Source organism: Chanos chanos, chromosome 7 (assembly GCF_902362185.1).
Source record: "Chanos chanos chromosome 7, fChaCha1.1, whole genome shotgun sequence".
Taxonomy (NCBI): domain Eukaryota; kingdom Metazoa; phylum Chordata; class Actinopteri; order Gonorynchiformes; family Chanidae; genus Chanos; species Chanos chanos.
The window spans coordinates 14,209,862-14,226,346 of record NC_044501.1 but is presented as its reverse complement, the minus strand read 5'-3'; the positions used below and the strand labels follow the sequence as shown (position 1 = coordinate 14,226,346).

Here is a 16,485-nt window from a genome sequence, read left to right as displayed (position 1 = left end):
CAGTGATATTACACCACGTTCACACACCGTTTAAAATGTATAATTCAGTCTGTCTAGCAGATGCATGAAATGTCCTTCTTGCATCTGACCTTAATATCCTTGAGTGAAAAATGAATAACATCCTCATCTGACATTTGTCACTGTCAGTCATGTCAGCCTTTAAATAAATGATGTGTATTGGGTTATGCACACTGTATTTGAATGTGTACATGCATTGCACTGTCTGTAAAATATGTGTTTATGCAAATGAAGACTAATTCTGTGGGGTGTTACTTGAGAGTGTGTAAGACTTTGTTGGTGTGACATTAATGGTTTGTGGAGATTTAAAGACAGCCAGTCCAATGAAAGGTCAACGATTCCTCACAGTAAAGGGACTGAGATCAGTCCTCATCTCCATGCAAATTTGCCATAGGTCAATTTTTACATGTGGTTAAACAACCTGCTTTGGACTGACCAGTATAAGAATGTATTATTTATTTATTCTGAAATCTGTTCCCATGGTATGCTGTTTTGGTGTTGTCTAGTTTAGGTCATCGCCGTTTTGACATCAAGTGGCATGGCCCGTATATGAATGATGAGACACACTCTCTAATTGGTCACTCTGTCATGTCCATCAGGCAGTTGCCATGGCAGAACGAGTGCTGGTAATTGGCAGTGGGGGGCGGGAGCACGCACTGGCGTGGAAATTGGCACAGTCCCCACATGTCCAGCAGGTCTTGGTTGCCCCTGGAAATGCTGGCACAGCAAACTGTGGAAAAATCTCTAACTCTGGTGAGAATATGCATACAAACATTCACACAGGTTTTTTGTTGTTGTTTTGTTTTTGTGTCTGCTTTTCATGAGTTGTAGAGCTGTCTGTTTCTTTATCATATTAAGTGACATTGTGCCTATCAGCTCTCTCTTTGCCCTCTCCCATTTTTCTCTGTTTTTTTTTCTTTGTTCCAGCTGTTTCAATAAATAACCACTCCATCTTGGCCCAGTACTGTAAAGACCACAACGTGGGCCTGGTGGTGGTTGGTCCAGAGGTGCCTCTGGCTGCAGGTAAGGGATCATTTCCTTAACTCTCTGGGGTTCCCTCATGTGTGAGGTAACATTCAGTGTGGGTGGAAAAAAAAAAACTGTGGAGGAGCAATCGGGTGCGATTCTCAGTGCCCACATTATGTTTAGAGATTATACACTCGGAAGGGATAGTAGGCCTATGGCTAGATAATGGTGTTATTTGAAATTTGGTGTTTGCAGGGTTTTTTTGTTGAAGCTTTCAATAATGTATGGGCTTGAAAAGATTTCATGTTGTTGCTGTACAGTTTTGAAAGAACAGATTTTTTTTTTTTCCTGTCTCACAATAACTGTTGTATTCATTTCTTACCTTTTCAGCTTTGTTGTTTTTAAACTTGAATTATGTATTATCTTTTCTCTACCAGGTATAGTGGATGACCTGACCGCAGCGGGCGTGGCTTGTTTCGGACCTACAGCCCGAGCGGCCCAGCTTGAGTCCAGTAAGAGTTTCGCCAAGAGTTTCATGGACCGTCATGGTATTCCCACAGCCCGCTGGCGTTCCTTCACCGACCCTCAGGAGGCCTGTAGCTACATCAGGGGGTCAGTTACCAGTCTTTTTTTTTGGTTGTGTTTTGTCCTTCATTTTTAATTTGTAACCCTCTTTTTCTCCCAGTTTAGCACGTTCAATTTCCAGTACTATCGTATTGCATGTCCCCGGCCTGGACGACCCCCTGCACCAGTGCAGGGGGTGAGGGGCCTGCATGTGCGAGCTGATACAGACAAAGCCAGCCAGCGCTTCTTTTTACCTGTCACTGTACAGCGGTCTCCACGGGAACATGCTGCATATGGTGCCCACCCCCCACCATGCTCTTAGTGTCTGAAATGCGGCGATGGGGAGGGTTCGCTGTCCAACTGACCCTCCCACAACACCACCGAGTATGGGCGACGATTGACCCAGTCAGTAGCAAAGCTGAAACTCAGACTCACAACTTCAGTGTTAGGGTCTCTGCTACGCTTTGTTACCATTTCTTATGTCGGGCTGAGATTCATAAGAAATTTCTCAGAAACATCATCTGGTTCCATATCATCGAGCTCTACCCGGTTTTGTTTAATCTCAAGGGGGGTCTTACCCACCGTCATTCATCCGCGTCTTATTTCAGCTTGTCTTAACCGGTTTTATTTATGTTTTCTCTTTTTCACAGCACAGGTAATCATTATCACTCTTGTGAGCTGTCAAATAACTTTTTATGTATATTTTGGCCTTGGCTGATATGCTACTTGCTGAAGCTTTAATATATTGCTTCCTAAAAACAGTAAAAGCACAGTACAGGACTCCTTCACCTTGTCGTAAATCTCTGCAATAGTCAAATCCTCTTACTTAAGTATTAGAAAGAATGCTGAATCAACACCGTCCGTTTCCGCTAATCACTGGTCTGGTTAAGCAAAGAGGTGTGCGCGTTGGACTGTTTAACGGTATGGCTGTGACTTGTTTTGGACAGAGCGGATTTCCCGGCCCTTGTGGTGAAGGCCAGTGGTCTGGCTGCCGGGAAGGGAGTCATTGTGGCTCGGGACAGGGAGGAGGCGTGTCAGGCAGCTCTGGACATCATGAAGGTCGGTTTCCCGATGTATCCATTAGCCTGTCGCTAATCATTCCCAGTCTTATGTCGTTGCTCTCACTAGCCTTAAGCCGTTTTCACATATGCACTACGGGCTGTAACCACAGAATCAGGTTCGCATTATGTCCGAAGTTGCCCTTTCGCACACGCAGCAGCAGATAGTCCGTGTCAGACACTTTCACACGTAATCAAAATCCTCCGTTTGGTTTAGGCAGTTTGGCGCCTGGGCGTGCAGGAGGCAGGACATGACGCAAAAAGTACTCTGCGAAAATCGCAGTGTTTTGTTTTACAATAAGTAGCTACCGACTCTTGTCTGACGATTTCGGCGTCGGCCCTTACCGACAGAAGTTCCCGAATCTCATCGTCTTTCCGGTTAGGTATTCTCGTTGGTGTCTTCAAGTAAATGACCTTTCTTCTTCGCCCTTGGATGTTGTATTCTTCCAGTTTCGCGCCAGTCGCATTCTAGAAATGGCATCGACACACCCACTCGCTCACTGTGCATTCTCCAGAGTATAAACCGCTCTATTCACACATGGAGAAAAAAGAGTTTGTACTAGGGGGCTGGTAGAATAAAGTCCGTTTAGAATCCGAGTCAACTGATTCAAACATTTTTGTTCACACATACAGCCCCTCTGGTTAGAACCCCGATTATTTTAGGGTTGCAGTGCATGTGTGAAAGGGGCTTCAGTCGTATCTGTCTCGAAATGTTGTGCTGTTATTTGTATGGTTATGTATCGAGTCAGATATCGTGTGTGTGTGTGTGTGTGTAAATACAACTGTTAATCTTGTTTCATGGTCTTAAGGACAAAGCGTTTGGCTCTGCTGGGGAGACTGTGGTGGTTGAGGAGCTTCTGGAAGGAGAGGAGGTTTCTGTAAGTGTGTTTTGTATCACACACACACAGAGGTACACACACATTCTTTGCTTCATTGCAGCTTTGTCTCATGCTAACTGTCTTCTTTCTTTTTCTCTGTCTCTCTCTCTTTTTCTCACACTCACTCACACAAACACACACGCGCGCACGCGCACACAGAGGCACACACACAGAGGTACACACACATTCTTTGCTTCATTGCAAATTTGTCTCATGCTAACTGTCTTCTTTCTTTTTCTCTGTCTCTCTCTCTCTTTCTCACACTCACTCACACACACAAAAGCACACACAAAACACAACTAATGACCTGTTTGTCTCTCAGTGTCTGTGTTTCAGCGATGGTTCCACGGTGGCTCCGATGCCCCCGGCACAGGATCATAAGCGTTTGTTGGATGGGGATCAAGGACCTAACACAGGGGGGATGGGTGCTTATTGCCCAACCCCACAGGTGCGTGCAGCTCTACCACATGTCCATGCCACACCCATCACAGGCACATGCTGAGGCTAAACCTTTTTTCTGTGGAGCTGAGACAAATGCCACGAGATGCCTTTATATGTCTTTCAAACCACTCTCAATGTGAGTACATTTGAAGCCTTGGAAATGTGTAGCTGTCAGTATCTGCTTCCCTGTGTTTATATAGGTTTCTGATGAAATGATGAAACTGATTAGAGAGAGTGTTCTTCAGAAGACTGTAGATGGCATGAAAGATGAGGGCACCCAGTACGTAGGTGAGCGTGTGGAAGGGAGAGAGTGCGGCTTTGTCCGTTATTTTTTTTTTTGGGGGGGGGGGGGGGGGGGGGGGGGGGGGGGGGGGCTTTATATATAGCTTCACCATGGTCTCAGAGTGACAGAAGTTTTCCCTCTGTCTTCTTCTCTCTCTGTCTTTCTCTCTTCACTGTCGTTTTCTCTCTGTCCTAGGTGTGCTATATGCCGGCCTTATGTTAACTAAACAGGGACCGAAAGTGCTGGAGTTTAACTGTCGCTTCGGCGACCCTGAGTGCCAGGTGAGACACGCGTAATCATCCTTCATCTTAGCACTTTGTTTTTCATTTGTAAAATTGTGAAAGGAACTCGTATTCTTTGCATTCTCACCTTCTCATTCACATCTGCGACTTTGCTAGGTTCCATTAGGGAACGTGAACCAGAACACGAGAGAGAACGCTGCACGTTTTGACGTTATGTTCACACGTAATGTTTGCCACGTTCTTTCCCAGGTTTTGATGCCCTTGCTCAAAAGCGATCTGTATGAGGTGCTAAGGGACACTCTACAGGGGAAACTAACATCCAGCGCCCCCGTCTGGCTGGAGAACAGTACAGCAGTGACGGTGGTCATGGCCAGTACAGGTTACCCAGGACCTTATCAGAAAGGTGTTGAAATCACAGGTTAGGAGTTTTAGATTTACTCATGTATTGGGATTTTGTGGTTTCGCTCTCACCTCGCGGCTTTGATGAGTCCATTTGCACAGTTTTATATGTAATTAGCATTTTGTTTTGTTGAAATCAAAATTCAAGTTGAGATTAAGTAATAAAAAAAAAATCGTTTCGGACTCATTAGAGAGCCCTTTGGGACTTTAAAAATCAGTGTAAGATCCATTTTGTTTCGTTTTGTTGCCACATGCTGTCTTGCAAAAACAAATGTTATTTTAAGTTTAAGTCACTTTTTGCTTCTTTCTGTTCTTTGCCTGTGGGATTGCTGATTAGGCCTTTCTCAGGTGGCAGAGCTAGGGGTACAGGTGTTCCATGCAGGCACTGCCCTGAAAGAAGGGGGCGGGATCATTACCAGCGGTGGGCGTGTCCTCACTGTCACTGCAGTTCAGTCTACTCTGGAGGCGGCTCTGCACAGCGCCAACCAGGGCGTGGCCGCCGTCGGATTCCCCGACGCTGTATATCGACGCGACATTGGTCACCGCGCCATCGCTCACCTCGCCCGTAACAGGTGTGTGTGAGGAGGAGATAAGTCATAATTGCAGCACTCAAACACAGACAGACTTATTTACACAACAAGATACTTCTATAGTAGCTCTATTCTTCTCACCTTTCCTGAGCTCTCTGAGGATTCGAGGTTTGGTGTGGAAAGGACATTGTTCTGCCCTATCGTCCAATCACTGGACAGAGTTTGGTAGGCAGTCAGGTAGCTTTCGCTATTTTTGGTTAGTCGTTTTCATATAATTGGATAAAGGAGGGAGCAGTGTGTCTTGTTATGGATTATAGAGGAGAGGCCTGTACTGTTTATAGTGGACTGTTACCATATGTGATTCTTGTTCATATACCTTTGGACATAATAGTGTTTTATGAGTACAAGTTCATATCCAGATGTGACTGATTCAAGACCCCTCACCGCTTCGACGCAATGAACTCTTTATTTTATGACATAGATTTGTTAAATAGGCAAGGGGGGGTGTTATTGACTTAGCACAATGCCAATAACGTGATTTGGTTTGCGAGCCAGTCTTCACGGAGTGAGAAAATGTGACTCTTTATGTCTCCCCGCGTTAAATTGATGTGGATTTCACGTTTTTAAAGTTTCACATTCCGTTTCAAGATGTGCACCACATGTCTGACTTTTTTTTGTATCTTTCTCTGCTTTTTATCATTATTATTATTTTTTTTTTTTCCTAATAAATATTTTTTTGAACCCAGTCTGACGTTGTGTTTTATGTTACGAGAGAGTTTTTTTGGTACTTCACACTACCAGTTTCTTCCTCAGATTACACAGATACCGACCACATAATAATTGTAATAATCTTATGATTTTTTTTGTTATCCACTCCTTATAAAATTGATAAAAACGAGTTGTTCCTCTTGTACAAAATTTGACACTTAAAAACAAACAAACAAACCAAGAAGCAGGTCATCATAAGCAGAACACTGATGAGTGGTTTTGATACTGACTTGGCGTGTCTTTCCACAGTGGGTTGACCTATAAGGACAGCGGAGTGGACATAGCTGCAGGGAACAAACTTGTAGAACTGATTAAACCGCTGGCCAAGGCCACTTCCCGCACAGGTACCTCAGTCTTCCTTCATTCTGTAGCTTGACTTAAAACCCAACTGTTCTCAGATGCTTTTTTGTTAACTCATGAAATGCACTCTACATACCCCCCCCTGTGTTCTTTTATGCACTCCTTCTTTTGAATGTTTTATTTTTCTGTGTTCTTTTAGCTGTTTTAATGCGCTCTACCTTTTTTTTAGTCTCTTATTCTTCTATGTTCTTTTATCTGCTCATTTGTAAAGCACTTTGAATTACAAATGCATATGAAGTGTGTCATAAATAAGCTTGCCTTGCCTTGCCTCAGGATCCCATTACTGCTGAACTGTGTTTCAGCACTAATCTGAGACTCTTAAATCTATTGACTTTTGAACTCAAATGAATAGGTGGGATATTAACTGTCAAACGTTTTGGCACATTTTAAGGTTATAAAAAGGTTGTTTTATTGGATTTTGACATGTTATTCCAACATTTGGACTTGAGTTGGTCATGTAGCAACGCGGCCTACTTTTCTTTTTTGTTTCTTTTTTTTTTTTCTTTTTATATCTCCACATTTCACACACCTTTTTTTTTTTTTTTTTTAGGGTGCAGTGTCGAACTGGGAGGTTTTGCTGGGTTATTTGATCTGAAATCAGCTGGATTTACAGACCCTATCCTTGTATCAGGCACCGATGGTGTTGGCACCAAACTGAAGGTAATTAGGTTCTCTCTAAAACATGCGTGTGTATATTTGTCGGGGGGGGGGGGGGGGGGTTGTAGATCTCGTCCAAATGGAAAACGTCTCGTTTTTATCGTATATGACGACAAATGAAACGTGCTTATTTGGTCCTGTGACACGGTCTGAACCATTCAAACCCCAGTCTGTGTGTGTGTGTGTTTTACTGCTTTATTTAGGCAATGTCCAGTCGTGACGGTGTTTTAATCGAGATAACGGAACGCTGATCTTCTCCGTCCTTTCTCTGATAGATTGCTCAGGCGTGTAACATTCACAACACTTTGGGCCAGGACCTGGTGGCCATGTGTGTGAACGATGTCTTGGCTCAGGGCGCAGAACCTCTTTTCTTCTTGGACTACTTCTCCTGCGGGCGTCTGGATGTGGGCGTGGCATCTTCCCTGATAGCTGGTATCGCCGAGGCCTGTAAGATGGCCGGCTGTGCTTTACTGGGTAAGGCTCGTGTTTTGGAAACGAGGGCATGTTAGAGACGCGATAGGCGAGGGATTTTTGTCTTCATACCAGCTGAGAAAAATCGTAAGACTTTTTGGCTTTCGAGTGTTGCCCGGTCATACTCCGCTGCATTTAAAAATGGTGAAAACGGTGATGAATTATGCTTCTGAAAGGCCTAGAAAACATCTGTTTTAGTATATGGAGTCGTGAGAGGTAATTGATTTTATTCGTGTGCTTATATTTAATATGTATTTATCGAGAGATATAGTGAGTTGAACAGTCATTTTGGGGATTACTATCAACCCTTTGGAGCACTGAAAGTGTGTGTGTGTGTGTGTTTCTGTGTCACTTTTCCAGGTGGTGAGACGGCAGAAATGCCAGGTGTGTATGGGCCAGGTGAATATGACCTGGCTGGGTTCTGTGTGGGAGCTGTGGAGCGAGGAGCTCTCCTCCCCAGGCTGGGAGAGATCGGAGAGGGAGACCTGCTCATCGGAGTCGCCTCCTCTGGAGTGCACAGTAACGGTTACAGCCTGGTGCGGAAAGTTCTGGAGCGGGCAGGACTTCAATACAGCTCCCCTGCTCCCTTTGGGAAGCCTGGACAGACCATGGGTATGTGTGAGAGAGTGTGTCGGTGAGGAGGGGACAACTGTAGCTTTTATTGCGTGCAGGCTCTCGTTTCATTAGAGTGTTTTTGAATAAAAAAGATGGAGAATAATGAAATTAACAAGTAAGGTTTTTTTTTTACCAACTCCTTACATTTTGTTTCATTTCGACCATTCCATTTCAATGTTTTTGTGTTTGTTTTTTTTGTGGTTTGTTTGTTTATTTATTTATTTTGTTTGTTTGTTTGGCAGGTGAGGTGTTGCTCACACCCACTAAAATTTATAGTCGAATTCTCCAGCCGGTCCTGCGCAGTGGGGCTTTGAAGGCCTATGCCCACATCACGGGAGGTGGACTTTTGGAGAACATCCCTCGCGTGCTTCCGCGACAACTTGCAGCAGACCTTGGTGAGGAACAGGGGGGAAAAAAAAAAATCTCACACACAATTACACACACACACAACACAAAAACAGGCTCAAACAGGCATGAGAGAGTGCTTGTGTCTTCATAAGAAAACATATTTTTATTTTGGCCCCTAGTGCTTACCTCTCTCTCTCTGAGACTGTTGTTTCAACCATGGTGATTTGTTTATTTAGTCTAAGGATACTGATATACATTTTTAGAAAAATGAAGTGCGCTTCCAAGGAGATACACAACTTCTCTGTCACTCTGACTCCGGGGTGGTCTGTGGGTCAACTTTGGAGCTCTAAATTATTCCGTCTAAAACCATTTGTATGAATGCTGAGAAACTGGAGTGCATTACCAAGAAGGTACACTAGAGGGCACTGAAGTCACAACTTTTCTGTAACTACACAAGTTTGCAGCAAGGGATACTTCTCCCTTTCAAATTTGCAGAATTGCACACCGATGTAATAAAGCCTAGCCACATTATTCGCATTGCAGTTTTCAACCCTCTTTAAGAAGAGCGACTGAGAAACTCTGACAACCAAAACAACAAACTTCTCGATTGCAGACGCCTCGCGCTGGCGTATCCCACCCGTGTTCTCCTGGCTCCAGAAAGAGGGAGGTCTGTCTGAGGAGGAGATGAGCCGTACGTTCAACTGCGGTCTGGGCGCGGTGCTCGTGGTGGGCCGACAAGACGCCCACAGGGTCCTCAGACAGGTGCAGTCCCAGGAAGAGGCTTGGATTGTAGGCTCACTGACCTACAAACAGCCCGGTGAGACTGCGCTGTGTGTCATAAACTCACTGATGCATAGAATACCTCACAGATCACTTAAAAGGAAGATAATGTTGTATTAATGTGGGTATTTCCATGAATGAGCTGTGTGTGTGTGTGTTTGTATTTCTTTACACAAAGGCTGAGTCCTCAATGCTGCTGTTGGCACTTGTTGGTTATGCCATGTACATTTTCACAAAGTTAAACTTCCATGTGTGCGTGTGTGCGTGCGTTTGAAGGTGCGGAGGCTGTAGTTATCAGGAACCTGGGACGCGGCCTGAGGGAATGTCCCTCCCCCGACACAAGCACCCTGCAGAACGGAGGTGGACAGGGCGAACACGCGTCTCGCCGGAGGGCTAAAGTGGCAGTGCTCATCTCTGGGACAGGTGTGTCTCACAGAAATATCACACGCCCACACAGTTTGGGTTTAAGACTCGTTTCATACTCTCTCAACCAGAAAAGCTCCAGTTTTAGACATGTATTGAAACGCCAACAGTAGGAATGAACACGCAGCTTAAGTGCATGAATATACTGACTTTTGGATGTTACCTCCATGTTGTAGCTGTGTGTATCCTGCGGTGTACCTTACCCAGTGAAGTGTTAGTACAGCGTAGCACGGTTGTGACTGTGAATACTACTGACTGTTATGTCAGGCACCAATCTACAGGCGCTGATGGAGCAAGCAAAGAAACCCTCCAGCTCGGCAGAAATCGTGGTGGTCATCTCCAACCGACCGGGCGTGCTTGGCCTGAAAAGGGCCTCCATGGCTGGCATCCAAACCCGGGTATGTGCGCACTTATGTCTCTTTAAAAAAAAAAAAAAAAAAAAAAAGCCTAATTTCACCGCTAGAACGATTCAGGACTGAGGCAGTCTCTAAATAATAGTCTGTCCCATAACTGAACATTTTTCCACTCTAAGGTGGTGGACCATAAGCTGTACGGGAGTCGGGCAGAATTTGACAGCACCATCGACCGTGTGTTGGAAGAGTTTGCGGTCGAGGTGGTTTGCCTGGCAGGCTTCATGAGGATCCTCACTGGCCCCTTTGTCAGAAAGTGGAACGGTAAGTCAACGTGTTCGCCGACACCTACGTCCTCCACCAACGACCGCTAAGAACGTTTGAATTTTATGTGAGATTATGCAAGGATTTGAATCATAAACTTCATTTAATTTCATCCACATAACTCAATAAAAAAAAAAAAAAAACCATAATGCGTTTCTTTGCATGATAAATAGACTGGAAAAACATTAGTTCTGTAAAATGACAGTTTTCGCAGTGATTATGAAAGTTGTAGACCAGATGGTTTAGCACTCAAACACAGACTTAGCCACCGCCCTGATTCGGGGTCTTTTGAACACGCAGTCTATCTGCAATAAGTATATGCCAACAAAAACAATAAAAACGTATCTTTAAAAAGGTCTGTTCACTCCACCTATCTTACTCCGTCGTAGGGAAACTGCTGAACATCCACCCGTCTCTCCTCCCCTCCTTTAAAGGGGTGAATGCGCAGCGTCAGGCGCTGCAGGCTGGCGCTCGAGTCTCTGGCTGTACGGTGCACTTTGTGGCGGTAAGTTTCCTTTGTCTCGTTTAGGACCCAAAACCACGACACACGCGCCTTTCTCCCGAGCTTCATAAACGCATAGTAACATACGACTCTCCAGCTTAATCTGCTACCTCTCGGGAGTTAAGAAGCACATGATCATTTTTTGAGGCTGTTGCCCATCTGTGTAGTTCAGTTAAAAAAAAAAAAAAAGAAAAAGACAAGCTGACCATAGCTTTGAAGCATGGGCATGAAGCTTTGTAAGACTGAGCTGTTTTAATATTCTGGAGGTAGTTTATGAATGTACGTTACCACAATATGCTGTAGTTTTATCAGTGTAACCTATAGTGTACTTTTCAACTCTGTCTTGGTGAAAGCAACTTCGTTCCATTCCTCACCACCAGTCATTCTCCACAGGAGGAGGTTGATGCTGGGGCTATCATTGTGCAGGAGGCAGTGCCTGTGTTGATAAATGACACGGAGGAAAGCCTATCAGACCGGATCAGGGAGGCGGAGCACAAAGCCTTCCCGGCTGCTCTGGAGCTGGTGGCCAGTGCAGCGGTGAGGTTGGGAGATGACGGCCGAATCGTGTGGAGTTCAGTGCAATGCTAGGGGGACAAGAGAACTCTACCCAACACCTGAAATCAAGAACTAGCAGCAGACTTTAGGCGAGAGAATAGTCATAGAACATCACTACATTTTCAGTAAGTCTGGAGAGGTTTCTTAACGGTGTAAAATCTACATTCCCCCTGGTTCCAGACTCTTTACTCACAGTTTGGCTTTGTCCATGAGCAATACTAATACACTTTACCCACATTTCTTTCCGTATTAACATGGCCTGAAATCATCCGTTCAGACGCTCACAACACACACTCAGACCTAAAGCTTAAACGTGTGTGTGTGTGTGTGTGTGCGTCTCCTGTTTGGTGGAATTTAATTACTGCCACTTAGTGCACAATTAATGTAATAGCATTCCCATTTTGGTCTCGCATTTCACTCCAGCCATCACAGTAGCATTGTCTGCTTAGGTACGCTTTCCATAAATGTTTAAGAAGAGCAGAGACTTATCAAATCTGTACCTGTCTGTACCTTCTATTTGACAGTTATCAGAGCTTCTTCAGACATTCCAGGAGCATGTCCGTCTTTTTTTGTTGTTGTTGTTGTTGTTGTTGTTTTTTTCCCACACTAGAGTTCTCACGCTACTCGAATTGCTTTCACTACCCACTTGGTGTGCAAAATTACTGCATGCCTCCTTAGATTGGGTTTACCCATATTTTTGTTTACCTATGCTCAACATTTTTGCAGAAATGCAAACTCTGACCCCTCCTGCATGTTGGTTCACAAAGGTATGGGGGGGATAATCTGACCTCTAACATTAAATGTAGTCTGTTCAGTGTTGGTTTAAGCTTGTACTTCTTGTACTGTAATTCTGTGATTATTTTTTTCTAGAAGTGTCCTAACATCTTACTTTGTCAACACTAGTTTCAAGAGACAATAACATACAAACCAACTTACTTTTCTGTGGCTTATTTCATTTTAATTGATAATATAAAATGAGTTACATAATTTACAATCCGTTGTGATCCACATGCCATTTGCCGCAAGCCAAGCTGGCTTGAAAGAGATAGTGAGTCCCATTTAATTGTTTAGCCACAAGGTTCGTGACTTTTCAGAGCACAACAAGAGGGTTTTTTTTTTGTTTTTTTGCCACGAGAACCACATTTTGATTTTTATTTAACTTGGCCTCTTAATCTTGAAGTCACAAACCAAATGTGACACGTCCATACAGCATCAGAGCGCAGAAACCTTAAAACAAGGTTCTAGATTTACTCCACATAAACCGCGCATATGTACATATGGCCGGACAGATCAACACATGTCTCTGCGCATGAGTCACCTTGGATACACACGTGTGAAATGCAGTATTTCAACCCCCTGTTCCATCAAGGCAAACAACATGCGTCGTTCCCTGTTCCAAAAGAAACTCCACGCTTCTTTGTGTAAGCTCTCTGGACTCCGATAACGAGTCCTCCGCTGGCCTATAACACCAGTCCCAGTGAGTTTCGGCGGATGAGTGATGTCGTCGTAGCGGGGTCAGGTCTCAAGGTGACGTTTTACACTTGCTGAAGCGAAGGATTGACAGTCTCTCTCTCCCAGCCTGACGAGATAGACATACCTCCCCATGCAATCCCTGTTCACCAAGCAGTGCAAGAATCTCCTCTACACAAACATAGACAAAAACCAGTCATTAGAACCAGATGCACGCGATTCTGTTGTCTGAAAACAGAAGGGAAAAAAAAAAAAAAAAAAAGTTTAACGCTAATAAAACAAGCGTAAAACGATTAAGTTAGTAACAGCATACAGAAGAGAAACAAAAGAATCTAGGTCACTGAAGATACGGGATAAAGACGAGGCGTCAAAAACACGTTGTGGTTCACCGAGTCACAGCAGGAGCAATGAATCTGAACATTTTTCACGGTAATTGCAGCTGTCGTCCGGCTTAGTTCAGTCTGACATGATCAGGCAATCCGTTACGCAACACAGCGGGAAGACAACCACTTTACAAACAAACCTACCTGGGTCATTATCTGACACAGTTACAAGGTAAAATAGTCCCTGATTGGACAGTAGTTGGGGAACCATGGGGAAAAACCTGTCCATCACCTCTCGGCCCCGTTTACCACCAGCCCAGGAGGCCTCGATACCTTTACTGCCTACCTGCAGATACAATAACAGATGTCCAGTCAACCATCTTTCAGATTACACATAATAAACATCTCCAACACTTGCTTGTACGTTAACCTTATTTGTGATAAAAGAGATCTCTTACAGAGTTTATTTCACAAATAGTGATTGTTAGTTAAGCCAAAATAGTCCTCTTGTTTGCCAGGCAGTCTGGCAGCCAGGCTAACTCTGAAAAAGTAATCATTTCAACAGTTTATGGATAGAGCTGTCCAAAACCTGATAAAACTTTACGCACAGCAAAGGCAAGTTTAGCAAGCGTACTGACTGATGGATTTTTTTTTGGATCGTTTTCTGGGAAACGTTTTGGGTATTGGCTTGGACCCTATCTCCTTCTGTTTACAGGAGAGAGGGACAAAGGGGTGTCTGGAGAAAGACAAGCCAGCTGTCACCACATATGGAATAAATTTGGAAAAAGGAGAAAACAAAAACTGGAAAACTACTAAACGCGTGGATCTTTTCCTTGAATGTCTCCAGAACTATTCCCAGTGGTAAAATGGTAGGAAAAGAGAAAACGAGTTCGACATTTTTATCATCCTTTCCATTCCATTCTATCACTGCCAGTTCGCCCATTTTGAACATTCCTGGCCTTCACAATTAACAGACGTTAACATCATCTCACGCAATGCGTAGTTATCCGTTTTGACTGTAACATGTTTTACCTCTTCTGATGGAGTGACTACATATGGAGGGTTGAAAAGAAGAATGTCAACTTTTCCACTCAGTCTGGGCAAAAGACAGTCCACCTAAGTGCACAAACAACCGGTCATGGTCTTTTGTAACCTTGCTGTAAACGTGCAGAAACAGTGCAGTGAAAGAAACAAAGCTAACTAACTCAACTAACTGAAGGTATCCAGTAAAATAGAGTAACTCAATTAGTCCAAGGCCATTATGAAAAAGAGATCAACTTGGGCTTCCACTTGACTGAGTGGTGAGACACTTATTAAAAAACTTTATGACGATGTCAAAACCACTGAAAGCTAGACAAACAGACACACGGTCTGGAAGAGCCACAAAAGAGGGGTGAATAAAAGAGTAAGACCTGTGATTCTGAGCAAACAAGGCTGGTAAAAAAAAAAAAAAAAAAAAACAGGAGTGAAGTGTTTGGTAGCAAAGATGAATATCAGCAGAAGGGGGTAAAACGAAAACAGAGACGAACAGAGACAAGCTGATAGAAAGTGGCCAAGAAAATAAATAAATCTATAACTCTGGTTTATTTAGAGAGATGGACGAGACAATACCGAGAGAGATGAAGACAAACGATAGCTAGATAACACAGTTCTCACCAAATCTGTGACGACTGGCTGAAGACTGAGGTGATTACAGCGAGAAGTCTCCAGCGTGCACTGAGCTGCCGCCACATTCACATCTGTGCAACTTTCAGACAGTAGAGAACAACACATCAGCATCGCATCGTCCCACAGTCGCATACACAAAACAGAGGGACGGTCACATCCTAACACTCATGTTAATAATTCATAACAAGACATACTACATGTCACCATACTGATTAAAGGGAGAACAGTTTATTGTGTTCCTGAAAGTCAAGTCATTCACTTTTACACTATCTGACTGATCTGGGTATGGGTGAGAATGTTATCTGATGGTAACCACAGGACTTACAGATAAACTGCCTCAGGCCCGATCACACTTCCCAGGAATGCCGAGATCACACCAGAGCCGCTGCCCACCTCTAGACACACAACAGGTCTGAGAAAAAAAAATAATGTGATTACTTTAAAATGTAGCTACTTGAATTGTATAGCAACGTCACCTCAGTTCCTAACTAAAACCTTAAAGCCATTTAACTGCCAGAGGGGAGCAGCAGGACAAGCAAACACTTATTCACCATATTACTGATAAAACTCCCAAAACTCCTTAAGGTACCCAAGCATGAGCCACAGTGTTTTGGGTGCTTTGATTGACAGCACCAGACACATTGACCAGCGTACCTGCTCTGCTGAAGCCTATCAGCATCCTGCTCCAGGGCGTCAATCAAAAGGAAAGAGTCTTCAGCGGGCTCGTACACCTCGGAGAAAGGCCCACGCCCCACGTGAGAGTACAGAGGCGTGGGGTACATCGCGCCTACAGTTCAGTGGAGACCGCACTGTAAAAGACAGGGAGAGAGAAACATAAGTAGTTTTACTTAAAGTCAGGCAGGAGTTGACTCCCCATGAATATCATTGAAATAACTTTTTGTTGCCAGTAAAACTGTTCAGATTTCCTGCTACAGACTAAGTACCCCCACAGACAGCACTGCCTCTTGACAGCTTCAATACGTATTAAAGAACCACTACAGTTCAGGTAAACTCAAGATGTTCAACTTCTTCAACTCACTTAAGGGCTAAAAGCTATTCTGACTTCATTAAAGTACCGAATAATAACGTGCCGCAGTTCGGTGACTATCGGTTCCGAAAACAGTGCTTGGGTGGTCACCACGGAACTAATGCGAAGCCATCCTCTGCGACCAAATTGGCCACAAGTTCTCTCTTTAAAAATTTCCTGCCTGAAAACAACGTCAAATGCAGAGACCCAAATCTTTGGGAATACTGATTAACACGCGAAGGGCAAAGATCTCTTTATAGTTTTATAGACATTTTTGCGAGTTGGCGTTTAGCAGTACTCAAGTGTTCTGCACTGGATATGACCCAGAGGAGTGTAAAATGTTGTTATGAAAAACAGTTGGATTAAGAGAAATCCGTCTTGGGGCGAATTTTACAATGTCTTAATAAACCACATAAATCGTGTCGTCCCTCTGTGGTGTGAAACTAGTTGTCATTTAAAATATTG

At 43.9% G+C, this 16,485-nt stretch overlaps 2 protein-coding genes across 2 annotated transcripts; one reads left to right on the top strand and one right to left on the bottom strand.

Annotated features, from left to right (window-relative positions):
- The first annotated feature begins 626 nt into the window (after window positions 1–626).
- Window positions 627–11,815, top strand: gart (phosphoribosylglycinamide formyltransferase). The gene is made up of 21 exons (XM_030779937.1): window positions 627–771; window positions 946–1,041; window positions 1,422–1,596; window positions 2,496–2,607; window positions 3,416–3,484; window positions 3,807–3,932; window positions 4,126–4,213; window positions 4,404–4,489; window positions 4,700–4,868; window positions 5,187–5,421; window positions 6,397–6,491; window positions 7,058–7,167; window positions 7,440–7,638; window positions 7,996–8,247; window positions 8,493–8,645; window positions 9,212–9,415; window positions 9,655–9,801; window positions 10,069–10,199; window positions 10,334–10,475; window positions 10,865–10,980; window positions 11,371–11,815. The coding sequence occupies exons 1-21, from the start codon at window positions 627–629 to the stop codon at window positions 11,563–11,565; spliced, it is 3,045 nt and encodes a 1,014-aa protein (XP_030635797.1). The 3' UTR covers window positions 11,566–11,815.
- A 1,239-nt stretch (window positions 11,816–13,054) lies between these two features.
- Window positions 13,055–15,785, bottom strand: hemk2 (HemK methyltransferase 2, ETF1 glutamine and histone H4 lysine). Its single transcript, XM_030778998.1, has 6 exons — window positions 15,648–15,785; window positions 15,319–15,405; window positions 14,982–15,072; window positions 14,358–14,441; window positions 13,530–13,671; window positions 13,055–13,173 (listed from the first exon to the last, which is right to left on the bottom strand). Exons 1-6 carry the CDS (start codon window positions 15,773–15,775, stop codon window positions 13,055–13,057), a joined length of 651 nt encoding a protein of 216 aa, XP_030634858.1. The 5' UTR covers window positions 15,776–15,785.
- Window positions 15,786–16,485: the final 700 nt, after the last annotated feature.